We start from the raw sequence: 23,791 nt of genomic DNA on the forward strand, positions 1-23,791 counted from the left end.
AAGAGAAATGCTCCCTAACAGGGATGTAAACAAATTTGTGCACAACATTTGATAGAAATAAGCTTTTTGTGCATATGGAAAATATCTGGGATCTTTTATTTCAGCTCATGGAATCAACACTTTACATGTTGCGCTTATAACATACTTTAAACCTAGGCTGCTGTAACTGAAGTGTGTGGCCATGCACCATTGAATATCACAAAATACACACACACATTGTCATAACAATGCACGATTCAATATGAAACTACAATTGGTCATTGTTTATTGTGAAAATTAGTTTTCAATATTAGTTGAATATAATGTAAATTATCTTGCAGTATGAATGCACTGCAATTAAATGATTTTCATCACACAAATGTTTTCAGAGATAAATACATTTTCAGAGCCAGAAAATGAAATACTGTTCAAATAAGCAATACATTTTCAGTGTATTTAATGTTTGCTTGAAATTTGCTATAATTCCATAGTGTCTTATTACATTCTTTGAAGTCCAGGCAACCACACAAATTCCTATTGCAGAGGCATAGGGCATGGAAAGGGAAACATCTCACCTAAACCGTCTTCATTTTATAAGATTACACTACTTAAAGATTATTTAAAGATTATCTTGAGGCACATGAGATGGTATTAGGAAGAAATTCAGAATTGAAACTGAGGAATACCAAGCAAAGATACATGACATGGAGTATGATGGAGCAAGACTAACTATCTACAAGTGTTGTGTTCATTAGAACACACCGTAATAAAACGTTTTGGAACCGGAATGGAAAACATGCATTTCTTCCGTTTGGTGATGAACATGACCCAACTCAAGAGGCAGCCATTCAGTAAACTTGCACTGTTGGATGAAGACAAAGATAGTGAGTTCACCCTCTCCCCTGTGTCACTAGCAGAAGGCACAGTTAGGTTAACTATATTAGAGGGCAATAGTCTGTGGCTTGAATCACCCACTCCAATTACAAAGCACACTTCAAATAAACCTGGTTTACTATTCATATTGAACACGGCATCATGATTTTATTTCACAATTAATCACATTTATTAACTTCTACGGGATCGGTGTCTCCACCCGCGGGACAGTTAAGCAACGTAGGCTAATGTGATTAGCATGACATAAGTAACAAACAAAAAAAATCCTAGGACATAGACTTATCTGATGTATGCAGAAGGCTTCAATTCTTGTTAATCTAATTGCACTGTCCAATTTACAGTAGCTATTACAGTGAAAGAATACCATGCTATTGTTTGAGAGTGCAGAATTATTAACTTGAAAATGTATTAATAAACCAATTGGGTACATTTTGGCAGTCTTGAGACAACTTTGAACAGATGTGCAATGGTTCATTGGATCAGTCTAAAACTTTGCACATACACTGCTGCCATCTAGTGGCCAAACTCTACATTATGGTCTTTCTCTTGCATTGATTTCAATGTCACTCATCAAGTAATGGTTATACAATATTTCCTTTGTAACAAATGGCTTTATTTTTACACAACACTTTAAAAGTCTCACTTATTTGAATCTTAAACTTACAAAAACAAATCACTTTGACTTGTGTTTACTTTTGCAGGTTTATTGACTATATGAATACTAGTATCTTGTGACAAGACTGTTTCCGCAAGACAGATTTAGTTTTGAGTTCCAAGATGTGATTATGTAAAAACGCAATTTTACAGTCACAAAAGACACTAATCAATAACAATATATTTAGTGACACACAATCACATTGATGTAACAATGGAATCAGCTCTTAGGATGTAAATTTAACAAAGAATAAATAACACACATTTTTTTATTTATATTTACTGTCCTAATGATACAGAGTTGCATTATCAAAGTCAGAAAATTCTAACATATAAACAAATAAGAAATAGATGACATTCAAGTAGATAGAATCAATAAATCACATACCAGCAGAGTTAAAAAGGTTCATTAATATAAAATACAAATATTTGTATATTATTATTCAAATATCATAAGAAAATACATAATTATGAACTAAATATATTTTTGGTTTTGATTATTCTTTTACCACAATCCTCGAAAACGTTCTCAAAGTGCATAGGTTACTCATGTGACTACAAACAATTACCAAATAGCAATTACTAATACAATCATTTCCTCCATCTCTACTGTTAGTAGTTTTAAAAGAGTACTATGGAACTGCCCGCTATGCAGTTGTGTACAATAAACTCAATGAAACGTACATACACAAAATAATAATATCTAAGTTACTTGGGTAAGATGAATTTATAATTACAGTAATTCTAAAACATGTATTTCAGTGAAAATAAATTACAGTTGACCGAAATGTTTATCCATAGACTATACTTTCGACAGTTCAGATGCCTCTGCAGCTTTGCTCTATTGGGGCAAGAAATGGCAAATGTTTTAAAACAATTTGCAGTGGAAAACAAAAATGATAATTCCTTATTGGATAAGTCCAGGTAGTTCCTCCCCATTTCAGTACGTTTTCTTTCATTTTGTGCCTAGTGAACCTGATAACAATCAAACACAAATCGCCATGTAAAGACTCGGGTCCTATTGAAAGCTATTCCCTGTAAGAAAGTTTGAGGCATTGAAAATAAGCCACTAAACAGTTGACAGAGAAACATACTGATTAAGAGCAGCAAGCAAATGCACTCAAAGGAGATCTTAAAAAGAGCACAGACTGGATGTGTGACACAACACCGGATCTAACAAACACACACACACACACACACACAAACCTGTAGGAAAGCATAGCAACTCTCACTGCTTGTAATTGTCCCAATGGGGGGCAGATCATTGAGGGAATCGGGGGTTAGCTTGCGTGGTCACACGGTGTAATCTAGCTCGGCATTCATCTTGGTGTACATTTCATAGACGGCATCATTAGCGGCAGAAAAGTTGACTAGAAACTGTCGGATTTTGTCCAGGCAGTCCTCTTCCTTGACCTTACGCCCCTTGGACAGCGCCGTCAGGAAATCTGCCTTGTAGGGAGCTGCGAACACGGCTGCCTTCAGTGGAAGACATTCGAGTAAAGTCAGTTCAAAATGCAGGCTCGTCAGAATCATAAACAAAAGTTGCCTTTTAGATCTCAGTGAAGGTGACATCACTTGAACGATAACCACTACTAGCACAACTAACTATCAATCGATTTATTTGAAAAAAAAACTATATAAATTTAAAACATCTATTAAAAAAATAATAATAATCAGCTACACTTGCACAGTTTAAATGGCAACGGAGAAGCTGTGTAATCAAGCAGTAATCTAAAGCAATCGTGCTATGGTGAGACGCTTACCTTGAAGAGCTTCTGCACCAGCCAACCATGGTACTTCTTCAGGGCCAACTCATAAGCTTTGGTGCAATTTACACGGATAAGGTCAGGGTTGTTCTCATCTTTCTCCCCATCCACCAGACTCTGCAGCAGGACCTGGATGAACCGGAGTCCCCTGGTCAATGAAGAACACGGAAACAAACAAATCATATAAAATCAGACAGACAATACAAACGTGGAGCAACATACAGTATATCTAAGTAGACAGACTCATGGGTAACAGAATTTTCAGGTGGAACGCTTTATAATAAAGCGACTAGGTACATCCCTTTATTATTATTATTATGAGCAGATATGAGGCTTTATAATGTCTTATAATAAGGATGATATTAATATCACTCTATTGAAGTTTCTACTGAATCAAAACGGCTGGTACTTATTAGAATCATTATGAGATGACGCAGAGATCGTATGCTCATGACAAGTCTTATAATGCATTATATCTGCATCATAATGCATTACAGCTGTAGGCATTAAGTACCGACTCAAAGATCCAAAATTACAAAGTTGTCTGACCTCTTTAGCCACATAAGTGCCAGGGTGGCTCCCACTTTGGGCCAGTCTGCTCCATGCAGCTCCTTCTCAGCCTCCAGGATTTTTTGGAGGGTCTTGAACCTGCTAGGGTTGCTGTCAAAAACTGCTTTGATTGTCTAAACAGGGATAGTACAGTAATATAGTCGTTTGTTTCCTTATGGATCTAAGGTTACCAGTTTGAACTTTGACCGTATAAAAATGTTGCTGTAGGCTACTTACTGTGATGTTCCCTACAATGTCTGCTTTAATTGGAGCAAAAACAGTAGAGCCAAGGCAGTCTGTCGAGAGATGTAAAAATACCATGTTTGCCCGTACTGGAGAAATAACATCCTCCACAATTCACATGTCAGCTTTGTCTACAATCCCAAGAGCTAGGATAAGAGCTAGGATAATACAAGAGAGAGGGGTACAATTAGCATTACTGCAAAACTATTTTGCTGAAACTTCGTTGTAACTATCAGTAAGACATGAATCCCCCAAAAATGGTCAAAAAGCCATCCATCCATGACATCCCACACCAATCCCAACAACAGGCTGCAGTATCTCGGTCTGACGAGTAGTATGGAGCTGCGGGTCAAAGTATTGTTTCTTCAGCCTATGTAATGTATTTGGTGATGTTTTTTCCCCCCTACTGTTCAGAGAAATTAGTTATTGAAGTTGTTCGGTTCATGTCCCATCCTGCATCCTGATATTACCAGGTTCTGACAACTAAAATGAACATCATGGAGTTACACAATTCAATTTTTGGGCCTACAGAGTGGCGCAGCAGTCTAAGGCGTTACTACAGACCCGGGTTCATTCCTGGGCTGTGCTACAACCGGCCGTGTCCGGTTGTCCCATAGGACGGGGCACAATTGGCCCAGCGTCGTCCGGGTTAGTGGAGGGTTTTGACGGGGGAGGAGGGCTTTACTTGGCTCATCGCACTCTAGCGACTTCTTGTGGCGGGCCGGGTGCCTGCAACCTGACCCTGGTCACCGGTTGAACAGTGTTTCCGCCGACACATTGGTGCTCCTGGCTTCCGGGTTAAGCTGGCGGGTGTTAAGAAGCGCGGTTAGGCGGGTCATGCTTCAGAGGACGCATGACTCCGCCTCTACCTCTCCTGAGCCCGTTGGGGAGTTGCAGCGATGAGACCAGATCAAAAATTAGGGAGAAAAAGGTGGGTGAAAATAAAATGAAAATGCTAATAGAAGTACAATTTATTTGCATTGGATTTGTGCCACAATTGCTTAAAAGTTAGCAGTTGAAACAGTGACCAACAAAACCAAAGCATGGGTGGCTGTCATACCTTGTCTATAGACTGCTTACAGGGTAAGAAAACCAATGTAATTTGGGTGAACTATCCCTTTAACATTGAAAGGGGGGGCTTCAAACTTGTGGTCAGAACTTGGTAATATCAAGATGTAGGCTGGAACACGAACCTAACAACTTCAATGACATTTCTCTGAAATACGGAAAATAAACATCACCAAATTCACTGGGAATACATTACATAGGATGAAGGATCAAAGAATACTCTGAGGGGCAGCTCCATACTATATACTTGTTGTTGGGGTGGGATTGGTGTGGGGTGTGAGGGGTCCGTGGGTAGCTTTTGACCACTCCTTTGGAATCCTTGTCTAATTTTTTAAAAGTTTGGTCCAATTCAGATGTTTGTTACAATATTTCTTGAATATTATATGAATCCTATAAATTAAAATTGTCAATTTCAATGCAATCAATTAGATCAAATAATATTTCAAAAAAATAATCTTCTGTTTCTAATAACATGCATAATTTCAGAACAATTTGAGATGGTGGGTGTGCTTTTTGAGGTGGAACGAGAGAGCGAAAGAGAGACAGGACTACCTGTGGCCTCAATGGATCACGTCCCTTGAAGATTAACAATGCAGCCTAATAGACCCCTACGCTCTGTCAAATACTTTTGGCAAAACAAAGCCTTATCATTAGAACTAGAAAAACACAGGGTTGAGACAAACAGAGAATAGCATTCTGAGCTCTATGACTATGACTGAGCATGACTTGAATGCTTTTGATACAAAATGGTAGGTCGACAGCAAACTCTTATTGAACTTGAAAATCAACAAAATGCTAAATAATTCACTCTGCTCAGAGCACCTGACAGATTTCTGAAAGCACCAGAGAGACTCATAAAACTTTAAGTAGGTCCTAGTATCGTGCCAAATCCAATGGGTCTAATCCAATGCATCCCATCATTGGCCCTAAGCCTATCTATGCAACCGGAAAAGGAAATATATCCTCACATCATCTGTCTCTTTGAACCTTGGCGAGACCTCGAACAGAACCAACATATTACCCACATTTTCAAACAGTTTTTTTTTTCTTCATAGCAAGGTATTGGCTAGTTCTGTATAGTAACCTACATGTGCACATTCAGTTTAAAGACTTCCAACAGTTTGTCACAATGCAATTCTTCACTTAGCCTCGTCTTTCCCCAATCCATTTACATAACTACATAAAAGGGGGCCTGGCTGTTCATTTGGGGTAGCCCAGTGGACGACTTACATTCCGACCACACACGGCTTAAAGTGGAATGAAACTGACAACTGTTAGCCCTCAGCCCCAGAAGGCTATCCATTGTGCAAGTGGTACTGGTATCTTCTCTAGTTACAGAGAAGCCCCACCTTTGTCCTTATCATTTAGAGAGAGACATGCCTCTATCTATCCTGAATGTTACTCATTCATGACTACCACCAAAGATGCCCATCTCTCATTTTCCACCCCATACAATTAAACCCTTTTCTCTCTCTCAATTGCTTCCACATAATGCTTTTGTGCGGTTGCTTTGGAAGGTCCAGGCTATGTGATGAAAGCAGAGGTCATCAATTTATTATCGATGAATCCTAACATCAAGTGTAAATACACAACTGAGGTAAAGGTTGGTGGAAAAACAAAGAGAAGATCCTATCCTAGGCATATCCTCCAAAGAGATTTGAAATTCCAACATTATATACGCTAGTCACAACTCAATGTAGCAGTTATGTATAATTGAGCTGCGACTGATTATATCACGACACAAAATTCGTTACAGCATTAAAAAAAAGATAGAACACAAAATAAACCATACAAACACATATCCAGTTTCTTGAGTTGATAAGGTCAAATGGAAAGTTGCCTAAGAAATTATTAGGTCAGTTGGATCAACGATAACAAAATGGAAAGATGTTAATTTCAACACCAGACTTGAGTGTTTTCAGGGGTTTCACCTGCCTAATTCAGTAGAGTATCTTTGGCATACAGGATGAAGCCACACAATGATGCCCGGTGGGCTACACAGTCAGTGAATGGCCAAGGGGAACTCAACACCGCGCTAATCAATTTTAACAACTTCAAATCGAGGCCAGTGAATTAAATTATTAATGCAAAAGGTTTGTTGACTGCTTGATAAAGAGACATACGATCCAAAAAAAAGATTGTCCCTTACGGCATTTAATTGCTTGGGATTGACAGAGGTGTTTTTGACAGATTGCTTCTCACATTCTGAAATCCCAAAAGCAAACTATCCCACAAGCAAATCAGACTATGAAGTTAATTTAAGTCCGTTTTCTACACATATGAATGTTTCTCCTCACTCCTGGCATTGTCAGGTCAATCAAATGTTGATAACTCCACCCCTGCAGGCATACAAAATATTCAGAGAAAAGCAATTTGCCTATGACAAGTTGATGGCTAGCCACAAGAGTGTGATCATAAATTGTCTTTATCCATGATGGTCTGTATTAAATGGTGTGGCTTAACGGACAATATGTTGTTTGTTGCAACAAAATAGCGAGCAATTTGGGTGGTCGTCTATGCACAGACTGTGGCTAGAATTCATGTAGCAAGCTGAAATCATAGTTTACAAGCTACTTACCAAAGAATGGCGGAAGATATGACACCGACTCCAAGAATGATCTAGTTTCCACTTGTTTATCGGCTGGAAGCTGTTTAAATTGGTGCTCCATAAGAAGAGCCATCGTTAACACTAGACACAATATCTCTGACAATAACCGCGACCAGTGAAGTGATTTGTAAAACCCGGAACTGCCACCGAAGTGAGTTTGTGAGCCTCTCCAACAGTGCACGCCCCTTTCTGGTCCGAAAGATGCCTGGAAAGCACAGAAGCTGACTCAGAATGCTCATTTTAAATAGATGGGGAGCAGTGCACCAATCACGTGAAAAATGAGGGTTATTAAAAAACACTACATGAAATTTTGCATAGGTATCTATCTGACAGCAGAACGTCTCAAAATGTAGTACATTATGTAATAGTAGCCTATGCAACTTGTAAAAGCTGCCCTTTTAAATGCTTAATTGGTCAGGGAGCTGGGTACTTTTTATACATCATTATACGGCTAAGTGGATTATATCCCGTGGTGTAATCATTAGCCAAACAGTTGCAACTAAAACACGAGTTTCTATTGGACAAATTCAGATATTTTCCTCCCAGTTTCGTTCCGTTTAAGAAACGTTTCGCATCAGAATCGGCGTAATGAATATGCCCCTGTTGTTTGCTGTTTTGGTGTCAGAAGATGGATGATGCTCACTCATGTGGTCATTGAAAAGGACTTGTGAAAGTGATGTAGGTATTCCTGCAACTGTCTAGTGATCAACAATATAATTAGAACAAAATGAGCATACTATATTCAAATTGAGCTCATTGTGCGCTGCTAGACGTTTCGCAGAGAAAGGAAGATAAAACCTTCTACTTCTGGTCTAATTCCTTGATATAGCAGATACAGATGACAAAGGCCGAGAATGATCTGTTCTCCATTAAAGATTTAGCTATATATAAATAATTCATCAGACAATTATGTCTCCACTTAAGCCTACTCCTGGTGTGCTTCTTTATGCAATGTGGAATCACAACTTGGTGACAGTGGGCCAAGAACGGATTTGCATACAATTACTGCAGGAAATGTACTCCCGAAAATTCTGAGGGTTACCTCTACCCAGGTCACTGCGACTGTCAGTCCAACACATTACCTGCTATGCAAAGACATCTTGACAAGGTCGCTAGGAGTTGTACTTATAGGTGTATACACACAACCCCTGTCTTCAGAAAGCTCGTCCCGTCCCACATTTCACTCTAACAAGTCCTTTGATCTTGCTCCTACGTTGGGATATGCTGTCGAAGACTACCCACATTATCGATGTCTGCAACCAAGGGTCATCCCTCTTCTAACACCAATGTAGCGAAGTCAGAGGGCACATTGAACCACATACATTGAACTGTCACCCAACCCTTAGCCGTTACGGAGAGATCTGAACACTCATGGTGAGGTCGCTAGGTGTTTGGTTAGTCGCTACAGTAGCATACAGTATGTTGCACTGGCCAATATGAAGGCATGCGCTGTTCCTTTCGCTGATTTGTCCCAATCAGGGATCCCACCTACCCATCACCTCACCAATCAATCAATCAGCAAATTCACTAGTTTCAGTTTTTGGCAAAATTCAATACCACCAGCTGGTCTAAAGCAAAAACGCTGAATTAAAATCATGGATTTGGGTTGAAGTGCTGCGTGTATGCTTGGCATACATTCATCAATCGCCAATAAATTACAACGCCATTCTCGTTGCGCTGTTTGACCCTTGTGATGCGCCATAGTGTAACTAGGAAGAGAATTGGTTACTAAGTGAAACGGGAAGAGAAAGAAATGCAAGGATTTTCTCCAGTTGCAATCTAACATAGCCAGCTAATTTATATTTTGTAGAAGGAACGTAGACCGGTAAGCAATGTTATTCAAACATATCTCTGTAAATACAGATGCGAATTTTACGCTAGCTAACGTTTGCTACGACTTGATAATGGTTTGCTAGCGTCATGACACGTCATGATATTTTGAATCTACGTTAGCTAAATTAGCAAACCTAAAGCGTTAACTACCTAGCCAGCGGCTTTGTCCATTGCGATTGTCTTTAACACCAGCAGTTTTGTCTGTTTCTAAATAGCTAACTGAATAGGTGAGTTTTTCAATCTGGATCAATGGCTCTACCAACCCTCTCTGCCCACATTGGCCGAGTCGAGTTCGTTCTCTGGAAAGCCAGATGGTGCGGCAGGGGGAACAGGAGGCACGTTGGCGGCAACACTGGGAGCTGCACGCAATGCACTAAAGACAACAACAGAACATTGTAATCATTAAGCAGGCACACTGGAGTTCTCGTCAATCATACTAGACGAGGCAGGCTAATTAACAACGCAAATGCATTTTCTGTCCACTGTTTCGTTGATACTTTTGAAACTGATCATTGCCTGAGACACTATGATGGGAACTAGTCTGTTATTGCTAGTGTGTGTGTTTTATTTATATATATATATATATATATATATATATATATATATATATATATATATATATATACATATACATATGTATATATATATATATACATATACATATGTATATATATATATATACATATACATATGTATGTATATATATATATATATACATATACATATGTATGTATATATATATATATATACATATACATATGTATGTATATATATATATATATACATATACATATGTATGTATATATATATATATATACATATGTATGTGTGTGTGTGTGTGTGTGTGTGTGTGTATGTATGTATGTATATATATGTGTGTACAGTTGAAGTCGGAAGTTTACATACACTTAGGTTGGAGTCATTAAAACTCGTTTTTCAACCACTCCACAAATTTGGCTGATTTCTTTTTTCATGACATCAAAATAAATCAGCCATATTTGTTGAGTGGCTGAAAAACGAGTTTTAATGACTTCAACCTAAGTGTATTTAAACCGACTTCAACTGTGTGTGTGTATATATATATATATATATATATATATATATATATATATATATATATATACTGCTCAAAAAAATAAAGGGAACACTTAAACAACACAATGTAACTCCAAGTCAATCACACTTCTGTGAAATCAAACTGTCCACTTAGGAAGCAACACTGATTGACAATAAATTTCACATGCTGTTGTGCAAATGCAATAGACAAAAGGTGGAAATTATAGGCAATTAGCAAGACACCCCCCAAAACAGGAGTGATTCTGCAGGTGGTGACCACAGACCACTTCTCAGTTCCTATGCTTCCTGGCTGATGTTTTGGTCACTTTTGAATGCTGGCGGTGCTCTCACTCTAGTGGTAGCATGAGACGGAGTCTACAACCCACACAAGTGGCTCAGGTAGTGCAGTTCATCCAGGATGGCACATCAATGCGAACTGTGGCAAAAAGGTTTGCTGTGTCTGTCAGCGTAGTGTCCAGAGCATGCAGGCGCTACCAGGAGACAGGCCAGTACATCAGGAGACGTGGAGGAGGCCGTAGGAGGGCAACAATCCAGCAGCAGGACCGCTACCTCCGCCTTTGTGCAAGGAGGTGCACTGCCAGCGCCCTGCAAAATGACCTCCAGCAGGCCACAAATGTGCATGTGTCAGCATATGGTCTCACAAGGGGTCTGAGGATCTCATCTCGGTACCTAATGGCAGTCAGGCTACCTCTGGCGAGCACATGGAGGGCTGTGCGGCCCCACAAAGAAATGCCACCCCACACCATGACTGACCCATCGCCAAACCGGTCATGCTGGAGGATGTTGCAGGCAGCAGAACGTTCTCCACGGCGTCTCCAGACTCTGTCACGTCTGTCACATGTGCTCATGTGCTCAGTGTGAACCTGCTTTCATCTGTGAAGAGCACAGGGCGCCAGTGGCGAATTTGCCAATCTTGGTGTTCTCTGGCAAATGCCAAACGTCCTGCACGGTGTTGGGCTGTAAGCACAACCCCCACCTGTGGACGTCGGGCCCTCATACCACCCTCATGGAGTCTGTTTCTGACCGTTTGAGCAGACACATGCACATTTGTGGCCTGCTGGAGGTCATTTTGCAGGGCGCTGGCAGTGCACCTCCTTGCACAAAGGCGGAGGTAGCGGTCCTGCTGCTGGATTGTTGCCCTCCTACGGCCTCCTCCACGTCTCCTGATGTACTGGCCTGTCTCCTGGTAGCGCCTGCATGCTCTGGACACTACGCTGACAGACACAGCAAACCTTTTTGCCACAGTTCGCATTGATGTGCCATCCTGGATGAACTGCACTACCTGAGCCACTTGTGTGGGTTGTAGACTCCGTCTCAAATTTATTGTCAATCAGTGTTGCTTCCTAAGTGGATAGTTTGATTTCACAGAAGTGTGATTGACTTGGAGTTACATTGTGTTGTTTAAGTGTTCCCTTTATTTTTTTGAGCAGTGTATATACACACACACACACACACACACACACACACACACACACACACACACACACACACACACACACACACACACACACACACAGGGTGGCAGGAAGCCAAGTGGTTAGAGCGTTGGACTAGTAACCGAAAGGTTGCAAGATCAAATTCCGGAGCTGACAATGTAAAATCTGTGGTTCAGCCCCTGAACAAGGCAGTTAACCCACTGTTCCTAGGCCGTCATTGAAAATAATTATTTGTTCTTAAATGACTTGCCTAGTTAAATAAAAAATAATATATATATACATACACACACACACACACAGTTGAAGTCGGAGGTTTACATACACCTTAGCCAAATACATTTAAACTCCGTTTTTCACAATTACTGACATTTAATCCCAGTAGAAATTCCCTGTTTTAGGTCAGTTAGGATCACCACTTTATTTTAAGACTGAAATGTCAGAATGATTTATTTCAGCTTTTATTTATTTCATCACATTCCCAGTGGGTCAGAAGTTTACATACACTCAATTAGTATTTGGTAGTATTGCCTTTAAATTGTGTAACTTGGGTCAAATGTTTCGGGTAGACTTCCGCAAGCTTCCCACAATAAGTTGAGTGAATTTTGGCCCATTCCTCCTGACAGAGTTGGTGTAACTGAGTCAGGTTTGTAGGCCTCCTTGCTCGCACACGCTTTTTCAGTTCTGCCCACAAATTTTCGATAGGATTGAGGTCAGGCTTTGTGATGGCCACTCCAATACCTTGACTTTATTGTCCTTAAGCCATAACTTTGGAAGTATGCTTGGGGTCATTGTCCATTTGGAAGACCCATTTGCGACCAAGCTTTAACTTCCTGACTGATGTCTTGATGTTGCTTCAATATATCCACATAATTGTCCTACCTCATGATGCCATCTATTTTGTGAAGTGCACCAGTCCCTCCTGCAGCAAAGCACCCCACAACATGATGCTGCCACCCCCGTGCTTCACGGTTGGGATGGTGTTCTTCGGGTTGCAAGCCCCACCCTTTTTCCTCCAAACATAACGATGATCATTATTGCCAAACAGTTTTATTTTTGTTTCATCAGACCAGAGGACATTTCTACATAAAGTACAATCTTTGTCCCCATGTGCAGTTGCAAACCGTAGTCTGGCTTTTTTATGGCGGTTTTGGAGCAGTGGCTTCTTCCTTGCTGAGCGGCCTTTCAGGTAAATGTCGATATAGGACTCATTTTACTGTGGATATAGATACTTTTGTACCTGTTTCCTCCAGCATCTTAACAAGGTCCTTTGCTGTTGTTCTGGGATTGATTTGCACTTTTCACACCCCCGTACGTTCATCTCTAGGAGACAGAACACATCTCCTTCCTGAGTGGGATGACAGCTGCGTGGTCCCATGGTGTTTATACCCGCGTACTATTGTTTGTACAGATGAACGTGGTACCTTCAGGCGTTTGGAAATTGCTCCCAAGGATGAACCAGACTTGTGGAAGTCTACAATTGTTTTTTCTTAGGTATTGGCTGATTTCTTTTGATTTTCCCATGATGTCAGGCACTGAGTTTGAAGGTAGGCCTTGAAATACATCCACAGGGACACCTCCAATTGACTCAAATGATGTCAATTAGCCTATCAGACGCTTCTAAAGCCATGACATCATTTTCTGGAATTTTCCAAGCTGTTTATAGGCACAGTCAACTTAGTGTATGTAAACTTCTGACCCACTGGAATTGTGATACAGTGAATGATAAGTGAAATAATGTCTGTAAACAATTGTTGGAAAAATTACTTGAGTCATGCACAAAGTAGATGTCCTGACTGACTTGCCAAAACTGGATAAGAGCGTCTGCTAAATGACTTAAATGTAAATGTAACAAGAAATTTGTGGAGTGGTTGAAAAATGAGTTAATTACTCCAACCTAAGTGTATGTAAACTTCTGACTTCAACTGTACATATATATATATATATATATATATATATATATATACATACACACACATAGATCTATATACACACAGTTGAAGTTGGAAGTTTACATACACGTTAGCCAAATACATTTAAACTCAGTCAACAAGCAAGGGAGTCCACACGTTGGCAGCTATTTATTAAATAAAGTATAAAACTACAAAGGAAAACTAGCCTGTGACGTGTGAAAGTAGGCATGTGAGGTGTGTAATGGAGATATAGGTCAAATGTGTGTAAGTGTTGAAGGGTGCACCCTAATCAAAAAACAATCAACCAAATCACAAAACAAAATGGTGCTTATGGAGAGAGCCAGGACGGGGCACCAGGAACTTTTATATCGTAGATGATCCCAAACCCAGGCACAACTTGTCACCTTAATGACCCAATCAGCTCCACCTGTCCCCAATCTGCAAAGAAGAAGAGTCAAGTGACACAAGCCTCATTTGAGGCTATTGCACTGTCCAACTAAAGAGAGCCCAGGATGAGCTCTCATGTCCCCCTTGTTTTTAACTGCATGTGAATTGACACAATGGGATCATCCCCCTTCACCAAAGGGACCTCTGCTTGTAATGTCTGTGTTGTCCACCAGGAGGAGTACTGCAGACTCCTGCCAGACCTGTTGTAGTAGGAGCAGGGGGACCAGAGGCTGGAGAGGGCGGTGGCAGACGCCGCCAGGAAGAAGCATGTCATCGAGGAATAGCTCCAGTTGGAGGTGGTGGGAGGCTGTTTGCTGTCCTGTACAGGTTAGTAGTATCACCACTTATGACTGCCGCTGCCAGTCTAGGTCTGACTAAGGGGTGGAGATCTGCATTTGTGTTGCAAAGTGAATTGAATGTCTTGTCCTGCTAGGGAGAAGTCCCAGCGTGTTTGGGAGAAGTTGGAGGCAGAGTAGGAGAGGAGAGCCAGGGAGAGGCTCATGCAGGAGGTGAGTGGACTTGAGGGGAGGGCATGTGCAACACACCAAGGAGTGCCAAGCTTGTCTTTTTTATAGTGACAGCAGACTAGAGAATCCCAGCTCTCTCCCTTTGCTCCCTGAAAGGCTCTTGCAGATGGAGCTCAAGATGCAGGAGAACCGTCAGGCTCAGAATGAGTCTCTGAGGAGAGGGCTGATCCAGGAGCTGGAGAGGCAGACCAGACGCCGAGAGGGAGGAGGAAGAGGGCCAAAAGACGGCTCGGATACAGGAATAGCCTGTGTTGACCGGGGTCAGTTGGCCGGGTTAGATGGAGTGGAGGGAGGACCAATGATGTAGCTCATTGTTCTCCCTCCCCTGCAGGTGGCGCAGTGGGAGGAGCAGCGCCAGAGGGGGCAGGTGAAGGAGAGGGATGCTCTAAGGCTGCAGGAGGAAAAGCGGAGGCTGGAGACTCGTAGGATGGCCCAGCAGGGCTACCAGGACATGGTACTGGTCCAGTTCCATTAGGGCAAGCAAAGCCAATGTTTTTACCTGGTAGCTAAACAGATGACAATCAATTTGGCAAATATACATGCCCCTCCATATGTATTTGGAGGTAAAAATGGCTCATTTCTAAACAGTAAATCAGATATGCATGAAAATACCTTAATAAAAGGTGACATTGTGTACTGTTGTCTTATGACACATTTGATCTTAAATCTAAAATGCTGGAGTATAGAGCCAAATCTTGCATCACTGTCCAAATGCATGCGGAGTGGGATGTAAGACTATTGCAGTCGATTTGCATTGCTATGTTTTTTTTGTGTTAATTGCTGAAGCATTGGATTCGTTTTGTCCCCTGTATTTACTCTTGCCTTCCTCTGCTCATAGATTTTTAGCAGACCTGATCAGCCTGGACATGAGGATACCGTGAGGCCAAAAGACACTCCTATCATGTTTTTATACAAAATTATTCTTAACGGGTTTAAGATGTGTCAAGTATTCCTACACCATGCTTATATCAGCTGCTGCATGTGGTGGTTGTAAGGTATGTTACATATTTAGCAAACTGGTTTAAAGGTGTTATAATCCTGGTGTGGTTTTAGGTTTTTCTGATGGAATAGTTGTTTACATGAACATCATTTCTTTCTTTGCACGTTTCTCTACACATCACAGTTGCACAGTACGTGGCCAAATACGACATGGCATGAGGTTACAATTATAAATTAAGTTTATTTAAAAAAAAAAAATAAGGCTTCCCCCCCAACTGTAGCTATGATTACTGCACAACTGACACCTGTTATGAAGTCCATTCCGAACAAGAGTCAAGCAGAGGGACATTTCCTTGATTACATTTCAAGTATAACACAGCTCTGAACCATATGCTGACGACAACCAGCCACTTGTCGAAATATCTACGATCCAATTAGTTGCACATGTCAAAGCTAGCAGCATTATAGAACGGTGCACAAACACACATGGAAGAGGGCAAATGATTATTTGCGCTGCAAATCTATCCACTGTCACAGTACTAACACTGTTCTAGCACAAGACTGTGTCTAGCATCTTAGCTTATAAATAAAAAAATTCACTAGAACTCAATACAAGTACAACATATTGCTGGTGAAGAGCATCATTTGCCCCCCTGAACTAGTGTTGAAATGCAATAATAGATGGTTCTAGTAGATGCAGTTTGAAATGAATGCAATTACACTTGGACGGGGGAGACATGGGCATTGCAGGGATGCAAAAATGTGCACAGATGAGTGATGGTTCATCAGATCCAACTCTCCCAACATTCCTCCCTACGCTTGCTGGAATTGTATTAAATGATACATTAGAATTCCATAGTTATGTAGCTCCAAGGTAAGTAAAGTTTGTTATACACTTACGGCTTATTCATAGCTTTCACCACATCCTTAACCATGTGGAATACTATACTGGATCGCATTTGGCCTGGGGGCTGCCAGTGTGAGACCCCTGGTTCTGAGAAGGCGCATCAAAGTGGATGAAAGGCATTTCTCAGGAGGAGGGTATAGGTGTTCGGGAGTTAAAAAAAAAAAATGGCTTCTTCGTTGGTGTGAGAAATACTGTATCTGGAAGTATGTAGAACCACAAAACTAAGAAGTGTGGTTAGGAAACTGCATATTAGCAACAAAGGATCTCCTGGAAATGCCCAATCATCTTGTCAGTATTTGGCTGTACTGTGGATTCCTGTAGTAGCTCACGACAAACAGCTTCTCCCTTCCAGTTAGTAGAGCTACGGATGATTTCCCATAGCTGTTCAGTCTTTTTGTCCCAATATTTATACTCTCATTTTGTACACTTTGTATTTAAATAAATTACATGCAAATATCAAAACACAGATTTTTTTTTTACGACCACAGTAAAACAATGCATAAAAAAAACATAAGTTAATGGATGAACAATACATTAACAAAATGGAGACGTTACAGGGCCATACGGTATCTAAAAGCCCTGCGACGGTGGCCATGATGGTCAGTTGCTGTTCTCCTTGGTGGTGATGGTGACAAGCTGCTTGGCAGCTTTGGCAATGTCATAGGCACACTGGATAACCTGCTGGGTGACCAGCTGCAGGTCGGGCCCTGGGCCTTCCTCGGGGGGCGCTGCCTTCCGACACTCACCCTGGAGCCGGAAGGAGCTAGACGTCAACAGGCGTAGGGGGCCTCTCACCATCTCCGAATGGGGTCTCTGGAAAGCGTAAGGTGAGATGAGGTTAAACACATAATGCGACTATGAGCTGGGTTGTGTTCATTAGGCAATAAAACAGAAGAGAAAGTTATTTTCCGTTGCAAAACATTTTTAAATACCTTTGCATGTGAGTGATGGAACCATGGAGGATTTGTAAGCTTACCTTGGGAAAGAGAGCGGCCATCTCTGTCACGGCCATATATATTCTTTCGGAGCATGGTATAAAGCTGTAAAAGAAAAGGCATCAGGATAGTGGTTATTAAGACAGTCTCTTAACATAATTATTTCATGGAGGAAATCCAAAACTTGGATTAAAAAGTTACCTTTTGCGATCCCAAAACAACACTATTCAAAACAAGTCACAAATAAAACCTTTTTAGTCTGGGTGAGGAGGGGAGGCAAAACACAACACTGGCCAAGCTACATGCTGGAATACAAACCGCAGTCCCAGGTTAATGCTTGGTTAATCTATTTTACTATTCCAAATATTGCATTCTGACATGGTCAGACAGCAGCTGCCACAATTCGTGTAGCCTGGATGCCAATCTGTTTCTGCACTATGGAGTAGGCAAGAGGCAGTGGCAACCAAGCTACTGTATAATTCACGGTTAAACAATAGGAGTGAGGGATTAGAGCTGATCATGTGATGAACTATCAGCTACACCAAAACAAGAATATATATATATTTTTAATAATGGCTCATATGGATATTAGACTACAGGGCACAATTCCTTAACCTAAACGCATACATAAATGATCTAAAATTGATGAGACTGCTTGTATTCATTATGCGCTTGGTGATGGACTACTATGGATGCAACTAGCTCCAGCTCTACTCTAAACACAAGGAATACCACACATGGGTACCTTGAATATCAAAGCCCTTTGATGGGTTGTCTGAGTTTAGTTGAGGTAGTGGTGTTTGCGCTGATATTTGCAACGGAAGAAATGAAGAGAGTAGGTGAGTGAGAGTTCATTAAGATCAGTCTTTCACTCTAATGCCTAGCAGACAACACACCATAGCAAAAGGAGGAAATCATCGGAATTGGGAAACAGCAGGGGCAGGAGAGAGAGAGAGAGAAAAGACACTGTGCCTGGGAGGCAGGGACAGAAGCTAGTAGAGTACCGGGAGGCAGGATCAGGGGAGCACAGGCTGAGGGGCTGCATGGGAGAGGGGTCCTTCTCAGCCCAGGGCACCAGGGTGCTGAAACAGCCCAGACTGTGCCTGAGCCGGCGCACACCCTCACAAGGTCTGCTTACAGGAATAGGATAGGGGAGGGGGGCAGAGACACCCCCACCCCCGAAAGAATGAAATGCCAGCACGAGGAGGGGAGAACACAGAAAGTGGAAGAGGTGAAATCATAGGGAAGATTCTATTTTTTTTTAAACTGAACCGAGAAGAACACATACTGTAAAAATGCAATAAACAGCGACAGTGGGGGAACTGAAGAAGAATCTAGAAAGTGGAAGTACTTTGAATACAAAAAAGGGAAAAGGCGACGCTGCTATAATGAATTCGGTTAAACAAAAGGGGGGTGACTATCTGGAACTTTTCAAGAAACACAGAAAAAGCCTTGTTTTATCTCCATAGAGATAGTTACAGAGTTATATTTCATTCGGCTTCATTGTTCGAGCTTGTGGCCTGTCACTTTTTCCTCACCTGTCGTGCTTGTTCTCCTGCGCGGCACGGAGCAGCTCCTGGATGTTCTTGGTGATCTGCTCCGTCTTGCGGATGACATCCTCAGTGCTGGGGAGCACTGAGTCCGGTTCTGCCCCCAGGTCATCCAGCTCAGGGATGGAGCTGCCCTCCCCCAGCCAGCCACTGCTCCTCAGCCTCCCACGTCTACTAAGGGGTAGACAGGATCATCCAGGATGTTACTACAATCTCTGCACCCCAACATCCAGCCCTAACTGTCCACCTGATGTGCAACACAGAAAGCAGTGGCAACTTCAAAGTGACACAGTGTGTGTTCCTACCCAGAGTCCTTCATCTCATGGTCATTGGTTGTGTTGTCATAGTCACTGTCTGGCATGCTGCTCTGCTTGTCCAGCTTGGAGGCCTAACATGAGGGAGAGAAAACGAGAGTAACAAAAATGTGTCACAGTGACAAATGCCAATGATAATGCAAGCAGAAAGAGGATATAGATTTCTAGATAAATTCCCAATTTCAATGCACTGCATCATACTCACAACATACAAAATAGTTTCTAGCAGTGTAGCACAAACCATTGCATTATATCTATCCCTAAAACGTAAACAGTAGCTGACAGAAATTTGACTTTGAAACAGTTTTACATCGTTGTATGGCAGTGACAAATGAAACGAACTAAAACCACGGGAAAGCAACATGGAGAACGACAACGCATTAAACAAGTCAACAAGCAAAAGCATGGAAGCACAACAGAAAATCATAGTAAAGCCTTTTCAATTTCATTGCCAGGGTTAGTAAAAAGAGGTTATCCGGGGGATAAAAACATGTTTTTTTACCCTCACGCAATTGGAAAAAGTTGCAAGTTCAATGTCTATAAGCTATTGTGACAGAAACCACACTGGACAAATGGAATGGCTGATTGATTGGTACCATGCCAAGCGGAGACGCTAGGCTGGTTCAATGTCTATTGCGTGTAAAAGATGGAGACTTTTGGACGATATTAAACCATGGCGATGAATCAAGGGCCAAATGCATAGTCCAGGAAAAGCTTCAAACACTGCCACGCTGGCTGCACCCCTTTTTAAAGCCATATGCCAAGACAGATGAAGTCAGGGATGTTTGAGGAGAGAGAAATCGCTGGATAGCTATCACACAGAAAGAAACAACCGCTACTGAATTACATCAGAACCATGATCCATTCCAGATCTCCGATCCAAGACTTTCATTAAGAGTCATAATAACTTTCATGACATGGAATCAAGGTCCCGATGAGTTCGGGTCAAAAGTCAAGAGGGGGAAAAAAAGCACTGTGACAATGGACAATTGTGTGGCACAAATTCAACGTAAGTCATTGGCTAAGACGATGCTGATGGAGATACTGCTTAACAAACGTGTATTTGACCATCTAAAGTTGGCTGTACTCAATACGCAATACTGTGTGGTGCTCCACCCAGCCTGTAAGCGTTGGTGCTGCGTCACGAGACTGGTGGACAATATCGCTTGAGCTGTACTCTAATATCAGATAGGAAGCTTTGGGTGCACAGCACTGACCCCGCACTGTCACATCCGCGCAGATCCCGCCCTCTTTCTGCACAGAAGAGAAACTATGTAGGAGGAGGTGCGTTTTCAAAGAAAGGAGCAGAGACAAACACCAAGAGGGACACAGGCCACATACCGTACAGTTACATACCCTTTCCAGCCTAGCCCAATAGACCCGTTCAACAACATCCTCTTCCTGTCTGCAGGACAAGATGCCAAGACCCACACAAACACACACTACAGCAAACTGACGAAAGTGGGATTAGCTCATACAGGTGTTTTGTTGATTTCTCTCCCACTGGGCTTGCAGTTCTGCGCATGTCAGTCAAAGGCCCAGTCCAGAAACAACCCCTAGCCCCTACCTCCTAGACACTTGTGGAGCTTTGATAGGTTTGAGCAATATGGTGATAGCTCCACCTTGCCCTCTGATAGGTTCGGTGGAATTGTTATCATATTGCTTTAAATCTACTAAATCCTCTCAGATCTTCGACATGATCTCAGCAAGTGTCTAGGGGGTAAGGGCTAGGGGTTGTTTGCTTCTGGAAAGGTCCACAGTCTCAGTGAGGAACAGACTCCTGGATAACCGGAGAGTTTGGGTGTTACTAGAGGGGAGGGAGGGCGTGCTGGATGAAGCTCACTGGGCGACAGCCGTGTGCTGATTAGAGATGGAGAAAAGATGTCATCAATAAAAAAAATATATTAAAAAAAGTACAGCAAAATGTTGGCTATGGAGGTGGAAGGAGCCCAAGGCTTTTTTTGTTTGTTAAAATTAACAGCATGAGGAATTTGGGAAAATGTAAGAAAGAAAAATTGAAAACCTTCTAGCTGATTGTAACAGGCATGAGGATGAGGACAGTGATGGTGGAGATGCGTGTGGGTGGTGGTGCTGAAGAAAAGGCAGCCCATGGGGGGGGGGGGGGGTTTGGCTCATGCAGCAGGACAGGTAGGGAGCAGCATATGGAGGGAGGGAGGGGCTCCCCCAGTAGATTTGCTGCGTCCCGAGAGGCACGGACCAAGCGAGGAGGTACTTAACCCTTAGAGCACCTTTGTCCCGAGACCAGGACAGGGTGGATGGGAAGGAGGGGAGGGATGAAGAGGCCACAAAAGCACCCCTTCCCATCTAGAAAGGGGTTCAAATGATATGTTTTAAAGAAATAAAACAATGGGTTTTATAAAAACTAGTTAGTGCTCTCAAGAATAAAGTCTTGTTTAAACCACATCATGGAAATAACAGGGTTTGGGAACACTAAAATAAAAATATCATTCAAGAAAACAAAACCATAGTAAGAATGAAGAACACCATAAATTGTGATTATGACAAGGAATTACACTTAAATGACTGCATTTCAATTCCTTGTTGGATCTGAGCATACTGTACCTCAAATCCCATACCTTGAACGTTATAAACATCTAGACAATGAACATATTTTATCATTTGATATCGCATAGTACACGTTTGTTTCATAGACATTGAAAGGGGCAATCCGGGATTCGAACGGCAACAAAGCGCTACCCGCCCCGTTTTGGTGAACGGCTGAGGGAATGGGGCTGGAGAAATGCAAACCCTCAAATTCACAGAGCTACAGATGAAAGGACAGACCATCCATGAGATTGCAGGGTAAAGTTTTTTTATTTATTTTTTATTTTAAGCTATAGACTATTGTTTACAATTACATTGTTAACAAACAATGGCGTGAAACAATCTTACACTTTGAGTTCTGACCGTGTAGAACAAATATATGTGCCAATCCCGAACTGCTCCTCTTGAAATACTGTACCAGAACTAAGAGATTCGTTACAATTAGAAAAACACAAAATTCCCATAAATGTTTAAAAGAGAAATGACAATGCACCTGGATTTAGAACCAGAAATGATCTTGTTAGTCAGAGACAGAATCAAATAAACACTGAACAAATTTGAATGGGATGTTTAATTCTTATTTGAAGTTACATGAAAACCTTCAAAATATTTCAAATTCAACCTTGAAATGACATTTGTCTATTGTCTACCTGAGAAAATGTTTGAACAGAGTACTCCGAATACCTTCAAATGCACCCGGCCTTTTCTTTGAGGAAATCGCTGATCTAAACACATTAACATTGGTGAAAGCAACAGAGTGGAAATGTTTGCACGCGTCCATTCACGTAAAGATCAGGGATTATCTCAAGGAAGAGAGAGGAAGGATGCATGTTAAAGGTATTGGAACAGGGGCCAGGTGAACATTGTGGAAACCAACAGCCCTGAGAAGAATCCTATGAGACTGCAGCCATTCAGAGCAGACACCGAGTTGAGAGTGGCTATGTGTGACCTGTGTGCTTGGCATTGTATTGGCTGATTATCACCATCAGGTTCCAAATAACAGCTACAGGCAAACACTACCAGTACACCAAAGAACAACAGATTTGAGTAAAAGTAGAAAGGAAAGGGAACAATCAGAGAGAAAAAAAAGGACTGCAGAAACAGACACAATGAGGAAAAAAGGAGGAGGAAGAGGAGAAGACGCCTAAAAGACGGAAATGGGAGAGGAAATAGCAAAGGCTGGAATGTGGGATTTTTACTTACATGAGGTGGGAGGAAGGGTTGCAGGGTGGGGACACCCTCCTCTGGGTAGGGGGTGTCCCCCTTAGGGAGGTGGGGCTTCAGACCTGAGCCAGTCTCATAAATAGACATGGACATGGGCCGGCTGGCCCGCGCCGACTGCCGGCGCTTCATGGCCGAGGGACTGGAGGAAGAAGGGTCAGTGTACTCTGACCCGCTGCTGATGGGGACCTGATAGATATGGGTGGTTGGGCCCTGCCGCCTGAGAGACGTGTTCTCGCTTTGCAGAGAATGCAGCTGGAAGAGACGAGTCAGCAAATACACTAAGAGGACGCGTTTCTTATCAGCGAGCAAGGTGACTTGTTTTTCTAGCTTTAACGCATGCTTTATTCTCTACAGGGCGAATCCTGA

General features: G+C 41.9%; 2 protein-coding genes and 1 long non-coding RNA gene across 7 annotated transcripts in view; 1 reads left to right on the plus strand and 2 right to left on the minus strand.

Moving 5' to 3' along the window:
• Positions 1-1,464: 1,464 nt before the first annotated feature.
• Positions 1,465-7,975, minus strand: LOC129826018 (glycolipid transfer protein). Its single transcript, XM_055886273.1, has 5 exons — positions 7,732-7,975; positions 4,080-4,138; positions 3,843-3,976; positions 3,291-3,441; positions 1,465-3,003 (listed from the first exon to the last, which is right to left on the minus strand). Exons 1-5 carry the CDS (start codon positions 7,832-7,834, stop codon positions 2,821-2,823), a joined length of 630 nt encoding a protein of 209 aa, XP_055742248.1. The 5' UTR covers positions 7,835-7,975; the 3' UTR covers positions 1,465-2,820.
• A 1,466-nt stretch (positions 7,976-9,441) lies between these two features.
• LOC129826020 (uncharacterized) lies at positions 9,442-16,032 on the plus strand. 2 transcript variants are annotated; one of them, XR_008754981.1, is made up of 6 exons: positions 9,442-9,586; positions 14,638-14,791; positions 14,898-14,973; positions 15,088-15,251; positions 15,323-15,445; positions 15,830-16,032. It is a non-coding gene; the product is annotated as an uncharacterized LOC129826020 (long non-coding RNA). The 2 variants fall into 2 exon arrangements; XR_008754980.1 differs by having other exon boundaries at positions 9,443-9,586; positions 15,088-15,445.
• Positions 16,033-16,178: 146 nt separating this feature from the next.
• The window catches only part of LOC129826019 (ARF GTPase-activating protein GIT2-like), a 37,256-nt gene continuing 29,643 nt past the window's right edge, over positions 16,179-23,791 (minus strand). For 2 of the 4 annotated variants that reach the window (XM_055886275.1, XM_055886274.1), the window contains exons 15-20: positions 23,405-23,677; positions 21,875-21,961; positions 19,628-19,710; positions 19,311-19,496; positions 17,814-17,877; positions 16,179-17,650 (exon numbers count right to left, since the gene is read on the minus strand). In XM_055886275.1, the coding sequence (XP_055742250.1) occupies positions 17,438-17,650; positions 17,814-17,877; positions 19,311-19,496; positions 19,628-19,710; positions 21,875-21,961; positions 23,405-23,677 (906 nt within the window). In that variant the 3' untranslated portion in view covers positions 16,179-17,437. Of the gene's footprint in view, positions 17,651-17,813; positions 17,878-18,776; positions 18,903-19,310; positions 19,497-19,627; positions 19,711-21,874; positions 21,962-23,404; positions 23,678-23,791 lie in introns of all 4 variants that reach the window. The other 2 variants (XM_055886278.1, XM_055886276.1) reach the window with 2 other exon arrangements.

Source organism: Salvelinus fontinalis, chromosome 28 (assembly GCF_029448725.1).
Source record: "Salvelinus fontinalis isolate EN_2023a chromosome 28, ASM2944872v1, whole genome shotgun sequence".
Taxonomy (NCBI): domain Eukaryota; kingdom Metazoa; phylum Chordata; class Actinopteri; order Salmoniformes; family Salmonidae; genus Salvelinus; species Salvelinus fontinalis.

Excerpts from the sequence above, each read along its gene's own strand:
- LOC129826018 (XM_055886273.1), bottom strand. The coding sequence starts at position 7,834 with ATGGCTCTTCTTATGGAGCACCAATTTAAACAGCTTCCAGCCGATAAA. Across the intron at positions 3,977-4,079 it reads ACATTGTAGGGAACATCACA|ACAATCAAAGCAGTTTTTGA; the intron begins GTAAGTAGCCTA and ends ATCCCTGTTTAG. Across the intron at positions 3,004-3,290 it reads TGGTGCAGAAGCTCTTCAAG|GCAGCCGTGTTCGCAGCTCC; the intron begins GTAAGCGTCTCA and ends CTTCCACTGAAG.